Below are 17,605 nucleotides of genomic sequence, written 5' to 3'. Positions count from 1 at the left end.
CAACCCACCCTTTTTTGTTGTTGTTGAAGATTTCCTTGGTCCTTTTACGAATTTCGCTTTAATTTTTTTTATCACCTTTTGGGGTAAAGCCCCTAGAGGCTAGGGGCGAAGCCGCTAGTACAATATATAAAATATAGCAAAACCACAAAAAATGCAGTTTTACAACCTTTTGTCTAAGCCTTTATCAGGAATTTTAGAGATTAAAAACAAAATTTGCAATATTTTTTTTTGAAAACTGTTTAAATTTGTACTTCCAGATAATGGAAGGGGGGGGGGGGAGGGATAAAGTTATTTAATTAATGTAAAAAGAAGTTTTTAGAAAATAATCAACTTCTTTCCCTCATATCTATGAGTATTTTAATGTTTAAATTTGGTTTCACACGTTTTAATTTGTTATTACGTGCATTTTACAGTTATTTTATGTTTTAGGAGGTAAAGATATTGAACTATTTTGGACGGCCAATCATTTTTTAATGTGGTTTAGGGGGGTGGTAGGGATTTTTAAAGTTTTTTCAATTGCCATGCTTAACAGTTGGTTTTAGGCTATTTTTCTGACCTCTTTACCTCTCTATGTAATAGAGAAAACTGAATGCTAGGGGCACAGCCGCAATTATAAATTATGTTTGAATGTTTTTCTTCTTTAACCAAATTTTAGCACATAAAAAAATACTGAAATGATTTTAAAAATAATCTTAGTGAGGAGGGATTCGAACCCAATGACGAATATGGCGACGATCTACCAAAGTAAGTTCTATTTAGTAGCGTAGCTACTCTTATAATTAGGTATGTACGTCCGTACGAATAGCTCAGTTACGCATGTTAGAATTGTTATCAATATCAAACCTTTCAGATGATTTCTACAGCAACTATGAAAAGTAATAAAACTTTTTTTTATCATCTAAAACACTATATATAATCGTCTTATAGATCACCATTTCAGATAGTGTAAAAATTAAGGGTTAATTAAGGTAAATAAAACATGTTTAACATGTAAGATTGGTATTTCCACTATGGCTTCGAAACTGATAAATATCCCCTGGATTAGAAACAGTTCACAGCCATACTAAAAAATCGTGTATAGCATCGTATTAAGAACAATTTTCCACGTAATATACGAAAAAAAATCTTAAAATTAATATAATTATTTTTCATTTACTATCCGCGAAGAGCTGTCTATAATACGATGCGATAAATAACTAATATATATTTACATACGTTACGGACAGCCAGTCTATAATATGAGAAAAAGCTTTGCTCCTAAAAATGTGTAAAATGTTAAAAATGATGTTAATAAATGGATATAAAATTCGTGGAAAGTGTGAGAGATTCTCGCATACACTGATAATATGCTACATCCAGCTGGCTAATATAACAATATACCCCATTATCCCATCCCCTCCCCTCCTACTGGATTAACGAAATGATCGATAAATGAGACCTATAGTAGCAACCTAAATTGAGAACAAAATTTCCTCTGTCATAATATCCACGTATATTATATCCATTTGTTTATAAATTTGAGCGGCGCTAATTGACATCCAGCTTTCACTCATTTAGAGTTGAAACAACATAATTTTACATGCTTAGGGCAGGGAGGGAGGGTACATTGGGCTGTTTATTACACTAGTTCCCAACGTTTTATTATAACGTTTACTGTGTCGTTGGCTCAACAGCTTTGGGGACTTCTGTTGGACTTAAGTTGGTTCATTTAGTTGAGTGTTTAAAATGTTCACCCACCAATTTTAATCTAGAGAAGGGTAATTTTGTGGATAATTATTTGCAAAGTATGGAAATTAATTTATCGGCCATTGTCTTAGATCACTGGCTTAAAGGACATGGATTTAAACTCAGACATTTTAATAGATTTTAAAAAATGCAATTCCTATACTCGATCTTTTCAATAGATGTTTTTGGCATTCTTTTACTTTAACAATCGCGGTTACGCCACCAGAGGCCTCTGTTGTCACTAGAGGGAGGAAGGAAGTCGAGCCCCCACCTCAATTTTAGTTCTAGAGAGAAAAAGTAAAAAAAGGGAGTTTATGTGGAGGGAATGAATTTCAGTTTTTTATTATTTCAGTATTTATCACTTTAAGTGACGTTCAGACTCATCCCAGTTATAGAGTAGCTTCATTTCTAATAATAACAATTGTTTTTTTTCTAGAACTCTGGCACATATGATTATAGAAGAAGCTGTCAAGAGGGATATCTTTCTTTTGGTAAGCACTATTTTGGCGGTGTCCCCAAAATTGCTTTTGGAGCATATGCGCCCCTCCCTGCTTCAGTTATATAAAACGATGGAAACTAAGAGATGTGGGAGGGAATTTTGCGTTGGTTATAGTATTTGTAGGTAGTCTAGGTTAGTGAGCAACACTAGATATTAATATAATAACTATTTTTGTAGGGGTTAGTGAAACAAGGTGGACGGACAGACCTTGTGAATCCAGTTCTGGAACAAGTTCCATTCCACGAAGCCATCAGGAAACATGATAGTGCTCTTCTTAAGGTATAGTTCTATTCCATGAAGCCATCAGGAAACATGATAGTGCTCTTCTTAAGGTATAGTTTTATTACATGAAGCCATCAGGAAACATAATAGTTCTCTTCTTAAGGTATAGTTCCATTCCGTGAGGCCATCAGGAAACATGATAGTGCTCTTCTTAAGGTATAGTTCTATTCCATGAAGCCATCAGGAAACATGATAGTGCTCTTCTTAAGGTATAGTTTTATTACATGAAGCCATCAGGAAACATAATAGTTCTCTTCTTAAGGTATAGTTCTATTCCATGAAGCCATCAGGAAACATAATAGTTCTCTTCTTAAGGTATAGTTCCATTCCGTGAGGCCATCAGGAAACATGATAGTGCTCTTCTTAAGGTATAGTTCTATTACATGAAGCCATCAGGAAACATGATAGTTCTCTTCTTAAGGTATAGTTCTATTCCATGAAGCCATCAGGAAACATGATAGTGCTCTTCTTAAGGTATAGTTCTATTCCATGAAGCCATCAGGAAACATGATAGTGCTCTTCTTAAGGTATAGTTTTATTACATGAAGCCATCAGGAAACATAATAGTTCTCTTCTTAAGGTATAGTTCCATTCCGTGAGGCCATCAGGAAACATGATAGTGCTCTTCTTAAGGTATAGTTCTATTCCATGAAGCCATCAGGAAACATGATAGTTCTCTTCTTAAGGTATAGTTCCATTCCGTGAGGCCATCAGGAAACATGATAGTGCTCTTCTTAAGGTATAGTTCCAATCCATGAGGACATCAGCCGTTATATATGAACGTACAGTTTTTTTAATAAAAATAATCTTTGTGATTTTGTAGGTTTGTCTGTTGGGTGTTAAGGACATCAACGTCCAGGATGGAGAGGGCAGCACAGCTTTACATGTGGCCACTGAAGGTAAGTTGGAGGTTTTCCATAAAAGTGCCTAGTCATGCACAGAAAACCCACCCCTCTAAATTGTAAATTATTGTTGGTTGAAAAGTTTGGACACTATTAGTTTTGAACTAATCAGTCACAATTCAAAGCACCCATAGTATACGAGCCAGCGAATAAGATAAAAGAGATATACATTTTTGGGTACGAGTGTGATTTACAGTCCAATGTCACCTCCCTCCCTGATAATTCATATTTGTTCATAATATTATCCTTGTCGCAATGAAACTCAGTTGAAAATGATTTATTTTTAAGCATGGCAAAAAAATTCAATATGTTCAATTTTAGCGTCCCTGCTGGAAGCCTTTTTAAAACACGAAGCTTTTATATACGTCTGGCTTATGGGAGGGACATTTGATTGTAAATTACACTGGTACCCAAAGCTGTATTACCTTGTTTTCTTATTCATCGACTCAAAAACTTTGTTTATTTTTTACTAAAGTACTAAAAGTTCGGTATTTTTTAGTAGCGAAGCTACTTCTATGACTTTTGGGGGAAACTTGATTTTTCCGGCTCCTATAAAAGATAGAAGGGCGAAACTTCTTGTCAATATTCCCATCACTATGGAGCAAATTAAGTGTAAATCATCCAAAGCAGTCGGACTGCTTTTAAACAGCTTCTTAGACGCTTTAATATTTTTCTCAGATGATTATCTCGGCTTCTGTTAAGGACATACACCTTATTTTGTTTAATTTTTAGTGATTTTAAGGTTTTTGCAAAGTATCTCTCTTTCTTTTCTTAGTTATGATAACAAATAATCTGCTTTACAACTCATTTTGTCAGTTTGTCTATTTCATACTAGATTTTGTGCTTTGCTGCTTACGGATGTTCTCATTATTGTTTATGCAAAAAGAGGAATTTTCTCTCTTTTTCTAAATATTCTTTCATGTTAGATGTAAAAACTTTTTCTACATAACACAACTATGCCAATAAAAAGGCTTTTATCACACCAACTTTAAGCATAAAAACCAGGGATCTAAATGGATAAGACAATGGCTGATAACTTGATGTATCATTGTACATCCCAAATTATAATACACAAAATTATCACTTCTATGGATAACAATATATAGTTAAAACGTTTAGACACTCAACTTTATAAATTATCCAATTAAAATTCCCTAAAAGTCATTGAAAGTTGTCAAGGCAACGAATAAGAAAACGTTATTATACAACTTTGGAAACTAGATGTAATAAACAGCCCAATGTCCTCTAACTGCCTGATAAAAACATACATACGTGCAAAAATGTCAAATAACACCCTTTCAAGTCAAAATATATAATTTTCGACCCTAGCTACTCTATAACTATAGAATGTCTGTACGTCTATAAATGACCGTCTTTTCGCTTTTATATATCTCTTTATCAGATCAAAAAATATTTTGTATTACTCAAGTATTTTTGAACATAAAATTTATCTAAACATGTTTAGTATTTGATTACAACGCTTTTGAAGCTACTATATAATTCAATTTGTTTGTCCGTCAGTCAGTCCGTAACGCTCTAGAGAAAATATTTTCTAGTTTGCTATTGAAGATAAGCAACATAAGTGCAACTTTTCTATACATTATCAAAATCGAGGGGGTGTAATACAGACAACAGAAGGTGTGTTATTTTATTGGAAGGGGGTGGGAGCAAATTTTTGTAAGGGGGGTTTGACTTTATACCATGACTGTTCTATGGGGTGTAGTCCCACGTCAATGGGTGTGCAAGAGGGTGCACACATCCTAAATTTGCCTAGGGCTTGAATACACCTCACCCCTTCTACACGCCTCTATGTACATCTCATATCTTTGATAATATTTGATCCATATAAAATATACATTACATTACATGCTTAACCTCTTATACATATCTAGAGGAACAAGTCTGATTTGTAACGAAGGATATCTTTCAATAAGTTTAAGCCTGGTTAAGGCCAAAGGATGCCAAAGCTTATTTTTCAAGGGGGGGGGGGGGGGAAGAAAATCACTCAGGTGTCTAAAAATTTATAAACATGTTATCTTATTCGTTGGCTTAAAAACTTTTTATTGAATTTTGATTGGTTGGTTTTCAAACTATCTTTTCAACCAATAGCAGCTTAGATAAAAATTTCTTCTTATTTTAGTCTTGTTCCTATACATTATACAAATATGAAATAAACCTTTCATCTCAATGGATAATCTAGGCCAGGAGCGTGCATGCGCGGGAGGGATTAAGGTGGGTAACTTTGATTTTAAATGTCGCTTATAACAGTTAAAATGCGAAGTACTCCAAGGTCTCTTAAACCAATAAGATTAGATGAATTATATTTCAAGAATGATCAATTTTACAACTATTATTTAGTTATTTTGTTCTGAATTTTATAGAATATACTTTTCTCAATAGCTTAATATCGGGACTTTTACACCAAGTACCCTCTTAAGCATTGATAAACCACCTCCCCTGTATTATGCACAACAAAAAAACTAAACCTTTCCCCGGTTGCTGTTCTGTTATTTTTGTTCTTTTTATGATTTGTTTAGTTTTGCTTTTATGGACGGTCATCTTTGTTGTGAACATTATTTGGTTTCAAATATTTGGTACCACTGTAATTTACAGTGCAATGTCCCTTTCCTCTCTGAAACCATAATCTTTGTTGTGACAGGGATCTTAAGGGATAAGACAAGGACGATAAATTTCTATAAACCTCAAGTTATGATGAAAAAAATTGCACCTTCTGTAGATTAAAATTATAGTTTTGACACGGCTGGTTTTTACCATCGAATAAAAAAGATATAAAAGTCCACAAAGTTAATAAAGAAGCTTTGGGGGACCAGTTGAATTTATACTCCAATGTGCTCTCCCTCCTTAGTTCTTTGATTCTTATTATAATACTCTAAAATATGTTTTTACATTGAAGTTTAATAAATTTAATAGCGCAGATTCTCTATATTATAAACATTACTTTTCTGTCTGTGTGTCTATCAACACAGCAATTCAGAGAGAGAAGGGTCATTTTTTTCAAGGGGCGAATTGTCTTATGAGGATGCTGGTTACCTGCCCCCAAATAGTTAAAAACCTTCCAAGTAACTATTAAAGCTACTCTTTAAAGAAGAATCATATCGGTTCAGCGATTAGCAAGATCCTTCGGTACACAAAGACAAACAACAAACATCCTATTATTTTTATATCAGGATAATCAAAATGTTTTAAACCGTTCCAACTTCAAATTACGCTAATTTCAGAGGTTTCTTTTAACAATTTTTTGGAAACACTTCTCCTCTGATCCATATAATACTCGAGGAGTCGAGATATTTGTATATGGAGCTAGGTAGAATAATAACGCCAGATTATAATATCAAAAGGATGACACAATTCATAAAACAAAAGCTCCTTCACCCCCAAAAATAAGGAAATAATAAAAACAAGCAAGAAGAATTTTTTTCGAATTTTAATGTATCATTATATTGCTTATCGGAAAAAAAACATTAACTGTTGTAAAAGTGCGTATAATACATGATATTTACAAAAAAAGCTAAAAAGATGTAACATGTTATTTTTGATAGAAATCAGTATTTCTAAAAGTAAAATAAGCAAAGAAAAAGACGTACATTCTTTTTGGTAATAGTAATGCTACGATTTTAAAATTATACCCTGTTACCAAAGGAATATCCAATAAAAATTTGAACCCTATGTGATTATTATAAGCTTATCAATACTAGTGGCGCCATTCTTAGTATACTTTAATAGCTTGGACTCTACGGGGATGAAAAAAAGGGAGGGAAGTCATTCCAAATTTTAAATTTAAGTGGGAGTTGGACCCCATCAAACCTTCAAACGCCACTGCATTAAATTTAACTTGAACTTTGGATTCTGGTGGTTTGTTCAATTTTGTTACATGACGCGAATCTGACTTCTTAACCTCTGAAAGAACCCTTTTTTAGCAAATAGTGTGGCTTAAAAATAGCATATGTCTAAAAAATGTAATGTCCTCGAGTTTAGAGCAGCAATTTTTTATGTTTTGTAACAGCTTGATAGTTTGTGCTACCTCAAAGCATCACTATTATTATTTATATTTAGTCATAGATTTAAAGTTTGCAATGTCAGAGCAGCACTATTGTTATATTCAGTAATAGCTTGATAGTTTGTGCACGATTTGAACTCATTTCAAAGATATTTTAATCAATAGATTTTTAAAAAGTTTCATTGAAACAAACTAATGAACTCTACATTTGAATATTCCCTGAAATGCTTAACATAAGTTTTTTTTATAGTGTTCAACAGATATTTTGCTACAGATAAGAAACCTTTTCAAATCATGATTTTTTATATGTATTTTTACGGTTTTTTGATACATTGTTTTAATTAAAAGATCTATATACTGTAATAATCTATGAAACATAAAATCGGTAAGGCACGCATCTCTTCTCTACACTATATAGTTGTAGAGTAATCAGGGAGGGGGGACATTGGGCTGTTTGTTACACTAGTCCCCAAAGTTTTATATTAACATTTTCTTGTTCGTTGGCATAACAACTTTTTGGTAATTATGTGTATCATGATTGGCGATGTACTTAAATCTATAGACTATAGTCTTATCCCTTTAGATCCGTGAGAGTTAACAACCATTCTAAAATAATTTTGAGCTCGGTAGCTATTATTTTTCAAGGGGCTTTTTTAAAATTGGGGTTAGTCATATGTCCATCTATCCGTTAAAGACAGCTTAAGTCATTGATTTAAATATGATAGAATAGAACTATTGATTTCAAACTTTGCATTATTATTTCTGTAAAATTATTCTGAGCTTTAAATCCTTTTTTATTGTGACGTATCCTATTTTTAAACAAGGATGACAACATCCATAAGTAGCGAATTGGCATCCGAAAAAATAAGCATTATACTTGATAACATAAACTAAGAACCGAATGCACATCAAATTTGACCAGGGAGGAAGGGGACTTCGTACTGTATATTATTATGATGCCCAACTTATACAACTGCTGTGTCTTATTTGAATTGCTCAAAAACTTTGGAGACCTTTATGAAATTTGAGTGGGTAAATATTTCTTTGAATTATTTTGGAAATATATCAATTTATCATCCATTCTCTTATACCTTAAGATATTTGAATTTGACAGGGTCTATTATTTATCATTTAGATACTATTCTTATTGATCATCAAAAGGAGGTCCAATCACATATTTTAAAATGTTCGTCATTCAAAACGGCAGTTTTTTCTGATCAGCCAAGTCTGTCTACACATTCAATTAATTCTCGTTAAGAATCAGGTAGGGAGGAGACATTAGGCATTAGTCCCCAAAGTTTTATAATAAAATCTTCTTATTCGTTGGCTCAACCATTTGGAGACTTTTATTAAATTTTGATTGTGGTTGAGCGTCCAATCGTTTCAGCCACTAATTGTAATCTACCAAATATGAAATTTTGTGTATCATCATTGGGGATGTACATTAATTTATCGTCTATTATCTGATCCCTTTAGATCCCTGCGGTTAGACAGTAGTGGGATTGACATTGTAAGTTAATCGGGGCTGTATTTTTAATAGTGATCTTTACAACAAACGAAAACCTTATTTTAGGTTGGGTTAAGTAAAGGTTAGGCGAGACCCACATGGATAATACTCCGTTGGGACAGAATTTCCCGCAAGGCTAAAAAAGTTTTAAAAATAATTTTAGGGGAGTTTTGATGGAAAATAAATTGGTTTGATTGGAAGCACGCTTTTCTGCTATTCGAAAATATCAGCAGTATTTTATAAACGCTTTGAGATTTTCAATATGAAAAAGCAATTACATGAAGAATGATTTGATCTGATATCAAAGTTCTTCGCATTTTTTTTTACAGGAAATCTACTCTATAATTGAATGGAATGATTTTTATTTTAATGTATTTTTTTGTCTGTCTGTCTGTCTATTGGTCTGTCTCTCTGTCTATCCGCCCGAAGCTTAAGATATCTGTAACCGCTGTACAGATAAGGCTCTACTTTTCAGAGAATATAAATACTGGTCTTAGAGTGGTTTTAAGCTGTTTCTTGAGGGAAGGGACCGTTAAAGGTTAAAAACGATTTTATATAGGAGGGGGACTTCCCATTACTTCTTGGGGCGAAGCCACACGTCACTTATATAGTAACATCGTTGCTTTAAAAAAAGCATAAGGATCAAATCTTCAACCTATATGTTAAATATCCTTGAATGGTTTAGTGCTATTTTTCAAGCCTGTGTAGATAAGACATCATCTCATATGGAATGCCTTATTCAGAAGGGATACAGAGATTGGTCAAAGGATGAAAAATAAACCTCCCCCCCATAACGTATCCTACATGTGTAACATTATGGTTTAATTATCTTACAAAATGAAGGGGGGGGGGGGGGTAATTTAATTTATTATCGCATCGTGTTATAGACAACATTCCGCGGACAGTAAATTGAAAAATTGATTATGAGATTAATTTTAGTTTTGTTAAACCTGAAGGACCTTAAGCCGTCCTTTTTTTGTGCTTCGCTGATTATGGATGTTGCAATTCTTGTTTTTTACATACTAAAATTTTTAGAAGCTTCGCTCCTTATAAATATTTTGAAAGGTCTTCTAAAATATTCTTTAAAAAGGCCGCAAAACAAAGCATATCTTAAGGCGATTGTTTTCACAAAAATAGAATAAAAAGTCTTTTAAATTCTTTTTAAAACTTCAGAGGGATGAAACAATAGTACTTGTATTAATTTCTACCAATATGGATATAGAATATACGTAGATATATTGACAGGGGATTTTTTCTACCACCTTTTCCCTCAAATAGTTAAAGAGGAGAAAGCTGTCTATAATACGATGCGATAATAGTTATTTCTCACATCGTATTATAAACAGCTTTCCGCGGATATAGAATGTACATTTATAACATTAAAACTAGTTTTTTAGCCCGTGCCTTTTACATTTTTTTATTCGTAGAAAACTGGACATAATACGATGCTAGACATAGTTTTTTCGTATAGATGAGAACCGGTTCCTATCCACCGGATTCGAATGAATACGAGAAATAACGATTATGATATTTTTAAGGTTTATTGGGAGCTAACGAATCTGAGACGGACAACCTTGTCGACATTTTGGCCATTCTTCTACAGGTTAGTTTTTATTACACTTTTTTTCATTACCAGTTGCTTTGCCCCTTGCTTTTAAGAACGGTTGTAAAGTCAGAAAAAGACTAAAGCCATCCAGAGATATGTGGATCTTTAGGCTCAACGAAGCTTGCTTTTTTATTTATGGAATATTGTGACATGGGAAATTTTTGTCATCAATTTAGGTTGCTAATATAGTCTTCTGTTATTGGTAAATACTTTTCACCATGGTCAAGAGAGGAGATGGGATAGAGCCATTAGTTGGGGGAGGGGGGGGGGGGGGTATCGTAAAATCAGCCAGCTGGGAGAAACATTTTACCAGAGCATGCAAAAATATTTCACAATATCCAGTGAATGCATTAGTTGGGTTTTCGCAACCCAAGTGAAACCCAACTATGAAATGGAGGGGCCACCCCTAAAAAGGAGGAGAGGGGCCATCTAGCGCCACTGAAGAGCTGAAAAGTACTGAATGTATGATCCACGTATTCTATATCAATTTAAAAATTAAACAACTCAACTTTATAAATTCTTTTAGGTTCAAGGTATTGATTTGGAGTGTGAGGATTTGAAGGGTGAATGTACCCCCCTGTTTTATGCAGCTACGGCCGGATGGTAAGTATATTTCAGGCTGGGGGGGGGGGGGGGGGGCTGGGAGGGGGGACATTAAACTGTAAATTACACTGGTACCCAATGTTTTAAAAACTTATAATCTTATTCGAACATTGAGGGAAGGAATATTGACTTGTAAATTACACTGGTACCCAAAGTTTTAAAAACTCATAATCTTATTCGGACAGGGAGGGAGGGGACATTGGACTGTAAATTAAAATGATACCCAAAGTTTTATAAACTCATAATCTTATTCGCACAGGGAGGGAGGGGAAATTGGACTGTAAATTACACTGGTACCCAAAGTTTTCAAAACTCATAATCTTATTTGGACAGGGAGGGAGGAGACATTGGACTGTAAATTACACTGGTACCCAAAGTTTTATAAACTCATAATCTTATTTGTTGGCTATCAAATCTTTATTGTTTGTTTTGCCTCTAGGGCACTTGAATTATGAGAGGTGGGGGGGGGGGGGGGGGGGCTGGGAGTCGACCATTGAACTTTCAATTTTAGTTTGAAAGAGAAATTTTCGAGGACTTTTTCTGTAAGGCGATTTATCTTTTTAGGGTTAAGGTACCTTCCCCCAAAATTACAGATTATTTGAAAAAGTTTGAGGACTGTCAACTAAATAATATAAATTTTATTTTAGTGAGAAAGCAGTTGATTTGCTGCTGTCATTCGGGGCCAACCCAAACAATGCAAACTCTGGGGAATCTATTGCTGACGTCATTAGGTAATTTTTTTACTTTCAGTACCCAAAGTACTTCCAGTACCCAAAGTTCTAGTTGGGTAATGATATCCCCTCCTCCTTAATCGGAGCCAACCCAAACAATGCAAACTCTGGAGAATCTATTGCTGACGTCATTTTTAAAGGTTATTTTACTTTCGGTACCCAAAGTACTTCCATTACCCAATGTAGCCAAATCCCTACTGGGACCCTGTTGCGGGCTGTGAACCTAACCTAACCTTACTTATCGTGATAAACAAATAGGATAGGGCGCTTCTCTATGGTTTCACTACATTAATTTTAGGATCATGGAAAGAAAACAAAGTAGCGGGTTTTGTCGTATTTTAACAGTAGCTTTTAATAGGTTATTTTGGGTTAGGCTATGTATATGTTAATGATTACCCCGCAAGATAAGGAAATTGGCCCCGTAGGGTTGGAGCTCCCGCAGCGGCTAGAAATAGGAGAAAATTTACTGTGAAAACATGACGAAACCCGCTACTTATTTTTCTTTCCATGATCCAAATTTTATTTAGACGCAACATACCTGGATTTGACCTGGCTAACTACCGCCAGACGCGGGCAGGAAGACCTGTCAAGAACGTCCTGTTCAACCTCATCGAGCTGGCCGACAATGTCGACGGCTTCAAGAACTATACCCAGGGCAGGTGAGAACAAGCGATGAATATAGAATACGTGGATATTGTGAGAAATTCTCACCATACCCTGGTAAATAATTTCTCCCAGATGACTAATATAACTATATAAATTTGATTTTGGAGCGCAGCTGACCTTTAACTAGGGTATGCATGAAAAATTTAAAGAAAAAAAGCCTAAATCTTTATTAAGAAATCTATACAAAATACAGAATTCTCTCGAAGAAAATAGTTATATTTTAGATCTTTACTATAGAAATGCTTTGCTTATAATAATGTATATTGCTGTCCTAGGAATAATTGTTCCAAAAATCAGATGCAGAGAATAATTATATCATACAAATACTTGTAAAAAGGTTTTAAATGGACGTACAGACTTCCTAGTAACGATTATAGAATCGCTTTCTAAAAACTGTTACAGGATCTGGAAGTTTGAAATCGATCCGACAATTCTAAGATGCCTAATTTACAAAAATAGCTAACAGTTACGTTCACTTTTAAAAATAAATTTAACGTTAATTTAGACATGTTAGAATTGTCCTATCGATTTCAAATTTTGCATGGTGATTCCTTTAGTAGTTAGGTACGATTTAGAAAGCGTAGCAACTCTATAATCATTACCAAAATGTCCGTACGTCCATTTTAAATATGTTGATTTTTTTACTTTTTAAAATAGTTTTTTTCGTTAATTTAGGCATGTTAGAATTGTCCTATCGATTTCAAATTTTGCATGGTGTTTCCTTTAGTAGTTAGGTACGAGTTAGAAAGCGTAGTAACTCTATAATCATTACCAGAATGTCCGTACGTCCATTTTAAACATGTTGATTTTTTTTACATTTTTAACAACAAATTTGTATGTGACCTAATTATCCGATTGGTCTGATTTTTGGTATACTGATTCCTGAGACAACAAAGTACAATATTATAAGCGAAGCAACTCTATAATCAAGTCCTAAAAATGTAAGTATGTCCATAATCATTATCCTGTATCAAGCAGTTTTTCAACAAATTTACTTACAATTTTGCTTTGACTCTTCATTCGCATTTTGATTATTCAGTTCTGACATTATACAAGTGTTAATTTCTGTTTGTCCTACCGTTTCAGAGCTTCGCTTTTATGGATGTTGTCATCCTTGTTTAAAATGAATCCAATGCCAAAAAAAGTTTGATAAACAAAGACATATAAATCAACATCTAAAACAGGTTTAAGGATACTTTACTATCAAAGATAAAATTAATGAAATGGGAAATTTTGTTTAATTTGTTGGGATTGCTTTTAATGGCTTTAGCCAGTAAAAGTTTGGTGTACATTCGATTCCGCATATCATCACATTTGCATTGTGTTTCATATTCATATGTTTCTAAAAGACAAAATCTATAACACAAAGTAATACGATGTCTTCTGTGCGTCTGTATGAAGCTTAAGTTCTTGCTAACCAATACTCCGATAGGGTCCTCCTTTACAGTAAAGCTTTATGTAGTTCCAGGAATGATTTATAACTACATGTATATTGGGTAGGAGTGCCTCCAACCCAAAAAGATAAATCGCCCCTGGAAAAAATACCCACCAAATAATTTAATCAACTTGAAAAAGCATTGTGCTGTTGTAATAATATGCAGGGATCTAAAGGGATTAGACAATTGCCGATAAATTGCCAATGATAATAAACTAAATTACCCCTTCTATATATTACAATTAGTGGTTGAAACGTTTGGACACTCAACTAAATCAACCAAACAATCAAAATTTAATAAAAGTCCACAAGGTTGTTAAGCCATCGAATAAGAAAACGTTATTCTAAAACTTTGGGGACTAGTGTAATAAACAGCCCAATGTTACCCCCCCCCCCTTCCTGAATAAAATGTTGTTCTAATGAATTGATTCATGTGCAGAAATAAATGCACCCCTGAAAATTTAACACTAATCTAATCAAATTAGATTTAGTGGAAAATATAATTTAAAACAATTAATAAAAATTACCAAAGATGACAACATCCATATACAGCGAAACACAGCATACAAATATTATTAATATTGAATGCTGTAATGATAACTTAATAAGGGGAATAATCACGCTTAAAATTCCATCTGTCTATCTTTAATAGCAGCCAAGAAAATCATATGTTTCTGTCTGTCTGTCTGTCTGTGTGTACCGATTTATCTCGCTTATCGCTAAACCTTTATGTTTTCCTTTATAGTGTAGCCTCTCATATTCTGGAAAGGTTTACAACTATTTTGGCGAGAGTGCCACCTAAAAAACAACCCTCCCCTAGAATAGAATTACAGTCTTAGACAAAAGCGCAAATCAGTTAATAGAGTAACTGCGCTACTTATGTATAATTCCCCCTATCAAATATCCAAACGTCATGGCATGGACAAATTGAATGATAGAGTAGCTGCGCTGGCTATTTATAATTTCCCCTATCTAATATCTAAACGTCATGGCAGTGACAAATTAAATGATAGAGTAGTTGCGCTACCTATGTATAATTCCCCCTATCAAATGTCCAAACGTCATGATTTATATTTTGTTGTTTTTCACACCACAAAGCAATGCAAAATATGAGGGATAAACAGCCACCAAAGAGCAGCCGCAGAAAAGCAGCGGGTTTTTAATCTTAGCCTGTATCAATGACAGCCATGGAAACTTTTTTTTGTGAAGAATCCCAGTGAAGGATGGGACATTGGGCTGTTTATTACACTAGTTCCCAAAGTTTTATAATAACATTTTCTTATTCTTTGTGTTATGTTTCTTGAATTTTGATTGGTTGGTTCATAAAGTTCTAAAATTTTCAAGCACTAATTGTAATCTACAGAAGGGGTAATACTGTGTATCACCATTGGGATTGTACATCAATTTATCTATTGTCTTATCCCTTCAGATCCCTGAAATGCTTTCCAGCAGCCTATGAATAGTTTTGTCCTTGTACTGTATAGGAAAATTAGGCGATTGGGGACCTCTGCAAAATATTTTCAAGTCAGATCCATCAAATGAAGTTTTTTGTTTTTCAAAATTAGACAACAATACGTCGCTCTGGAGGAATTTTAGCTGTCTCTCAATCAGGGATCTTAAGGGATAAGACAATGTACAAATAATTAATATACATTATACATTCCAAATGATGATAATAAAACTAATCCCTTCTGTAGATTACAATTATTGGTTGAAATGTTTGGATACTGCTAGTTTATGAACCAACCAATCAAAATTTTTAAAACTTAAGAAGCCATCCAATGCCGAGAGAAGTTTGGGTACCAGTAAAATTTTAATGTCCAATGCCACCTCCCCTTCCTCCCTATGTGTCAATTAAACAAGGACGACTATGTCATATGGTTAGATAGATAAAGGAGAGAGAGAGAGAGAGAGAGAGAGAGCGAGAGAGAGAGAGAGAGAGAGAGAGGCAGTACACTTTCATTGGCGTGCAAAGGGTTTTATTGTGGGGAGTATTTCATTAAGGGGAGTAAAAAATGGAAAATCAGGCATTCTAACTTAATTTTACGATGTTTTTGACAACCCTCTACTCTTTAGGCGAGCAGAAAATATATGTAAAAAAACAAAAATACTATTTTCCATATTACTTTATGTAAATGTAATATATGTAAGACACTGGTTTATTCAATTATTCACTTGATTAAACAATAAATGTTATGGGGCTTTTACATGATCCTATTTCTTGACCACTAAAATCCACCGGGAACTCTCAACATGCTACCTTATTTAAAAGTTTAGAACAAATCACATTTCTAAATTCTAACTTAGCCTTTTCATGGGGCTTTAAACCCTGCGGGAACTTAACCCTATGGGTACTAGCTCTTAAAAACTTAACTTTACCTAATTATAGAAATAACCAAACAAACGAAATCTACCCACTCCCCCTTTTTTCAATTCATTCCAAAAAAGAAGGGGTTCGGTGCTCAACAAGACACTTTGAGGAAAAAAATGCCTAACCTAAATTACAATAAACATCTAATATACTTTTCCAACCCACCAAAAAGGTTGTTTTTGGTCCAAATTCGCTATACGGTAACTTGCCAAATGTTTCTTCTCTTCCAAAAATGTCACACACAGAATATTTCTCTTGGGCATACAAAGATGGTTATAAAAAAAGAAAAAAATCATCACTATGAAAATAAACGTACGTACTTTTAACCTTTATAGAGTATCAACGCCTTTTGAAATTGTACCAAATTGTCATACAAATCATCATGCCAAGTTTGAAATCGATAGGACAATTCTATCATTCCTAAATTTACGGATGGACGTACGGTTAGACTCAATTTTTAAAATTGCTTTGGTAAAAAAAATATTTTTAATTTTAGGAAAGACGTGGATTGGAACTCTGACAATGGACAATTTAGCCTGTTACAGTATGCTGCGGATCAGGTGCGTGACAACAATGGATTTAAAATGATTGAGATATCATTTTTCGAATAAAAAATGACCTCATACAATACAAATATCCAATGATAAGCCAGCATACGTTGTAATTGACCAATAATAAAATATATACTGGCCTATCATTGGTCTTTTGTATTGTCATTTTTTCTAGTGTAAATTCCCCTACATGGGGTATGTTTATTTATTTATAACATTAGCAGCCAATCTGCTTTTTAGCTGCTTTCATATTTTGAATTCATTTTACTTTTTCTCAGCTTCTATCAATGATAGCCCCCTGAACTGTTTTTTTTTTTGTAGATTTCCCTAATTCACTATTTTATAGAATTGCCTACCAGATCGATACATAACTCCTATTTTTTTTCTGCTGAAATAGATAAATAATTATAAAAAGAGGGTCATTTTATCTTGTATTTTCTGTAAAGTTATATATGTTAGCGTTTAGTCAAATCCGCTTATTAAGTCAAACTTTTCTTAAGTTTGACCATTTCATAAATATTCATTTGGTAAAAATTAATAACAGTTTGACTTTATAAATGCATTTGACTAAACGCTTACACACAACTTTATAAAAAATACGCAAAAAAATTTCCCATTTTTTAACGAAAACTAGATTTAAAGGCAAATAATTGAAGCTATAAGCTATCAATTGCATTTTTTACACACAACTTTATGAAAAATACGAAAA

The 17,605-nt window shown here is 33.7% G+C and overlaps 1 protein-coding gene across 1 annotated transcript in view; it reads left to right on the top strand.

The window, feature by feature from the left end:
• LOC145335072 (transient receptor potential cation channel subfamily A member 1-like) overlaps positions 1-17,605 on the top strand; it is a 54,072-nt gene that overhangs the window by 21,383 nt on the left and 15,084 nt on the right. Inside the window, exons 3-11 of the mRNA XM_080180777.1 lie at positions 697-744; positions 2,162-2,216; positions 2,402-2,503; positions 3,330-3,405; positions 10,472-10,536; positions 11,066-11,142; positions 11,790-11,873; positions 12,401-12,532; positions 16,842-16,905. Coding sequence (XP_080036903.1) covers positions 697-744; positions 2,162-2,216; positions 2,402-2,503; positions 3,330-3,405; positions 10,472-10,536; positions 11,066-11,142; positions 11,790-11,873; positions 12,401-12,532; positions 16,842-16,905 — 703 coding nt within the window. The remainder of the gene's footprint in view (positions 1-696; positions 745-2,161; positions 2,217-2,401; positions 2,504-3,329; positions 3,406-10,471; positions 10,537-11,065; positions 11,143-11,789; positions 11,874-12,400; positions 12,533-16,841; positions 16,906-17,605) is intronic.

This window comes from Acartia tonsa, chromosome 13 (assembly GCF_053477335.1).
Source record: "Acartia tonsa isolate MP-2025a chromosome 13, ASM5347733v1, whole genome shotgun sequence".
Taxonomy (NCBI): Eukaryota; Metazoa; Arthropoda; class Copepoda; order Calanoida; family Acartiidae; genus Acartia; species Acartia tonsa.
This window is presented reverse-complemented; position numbering and strand designations above follow the sequence as displayed.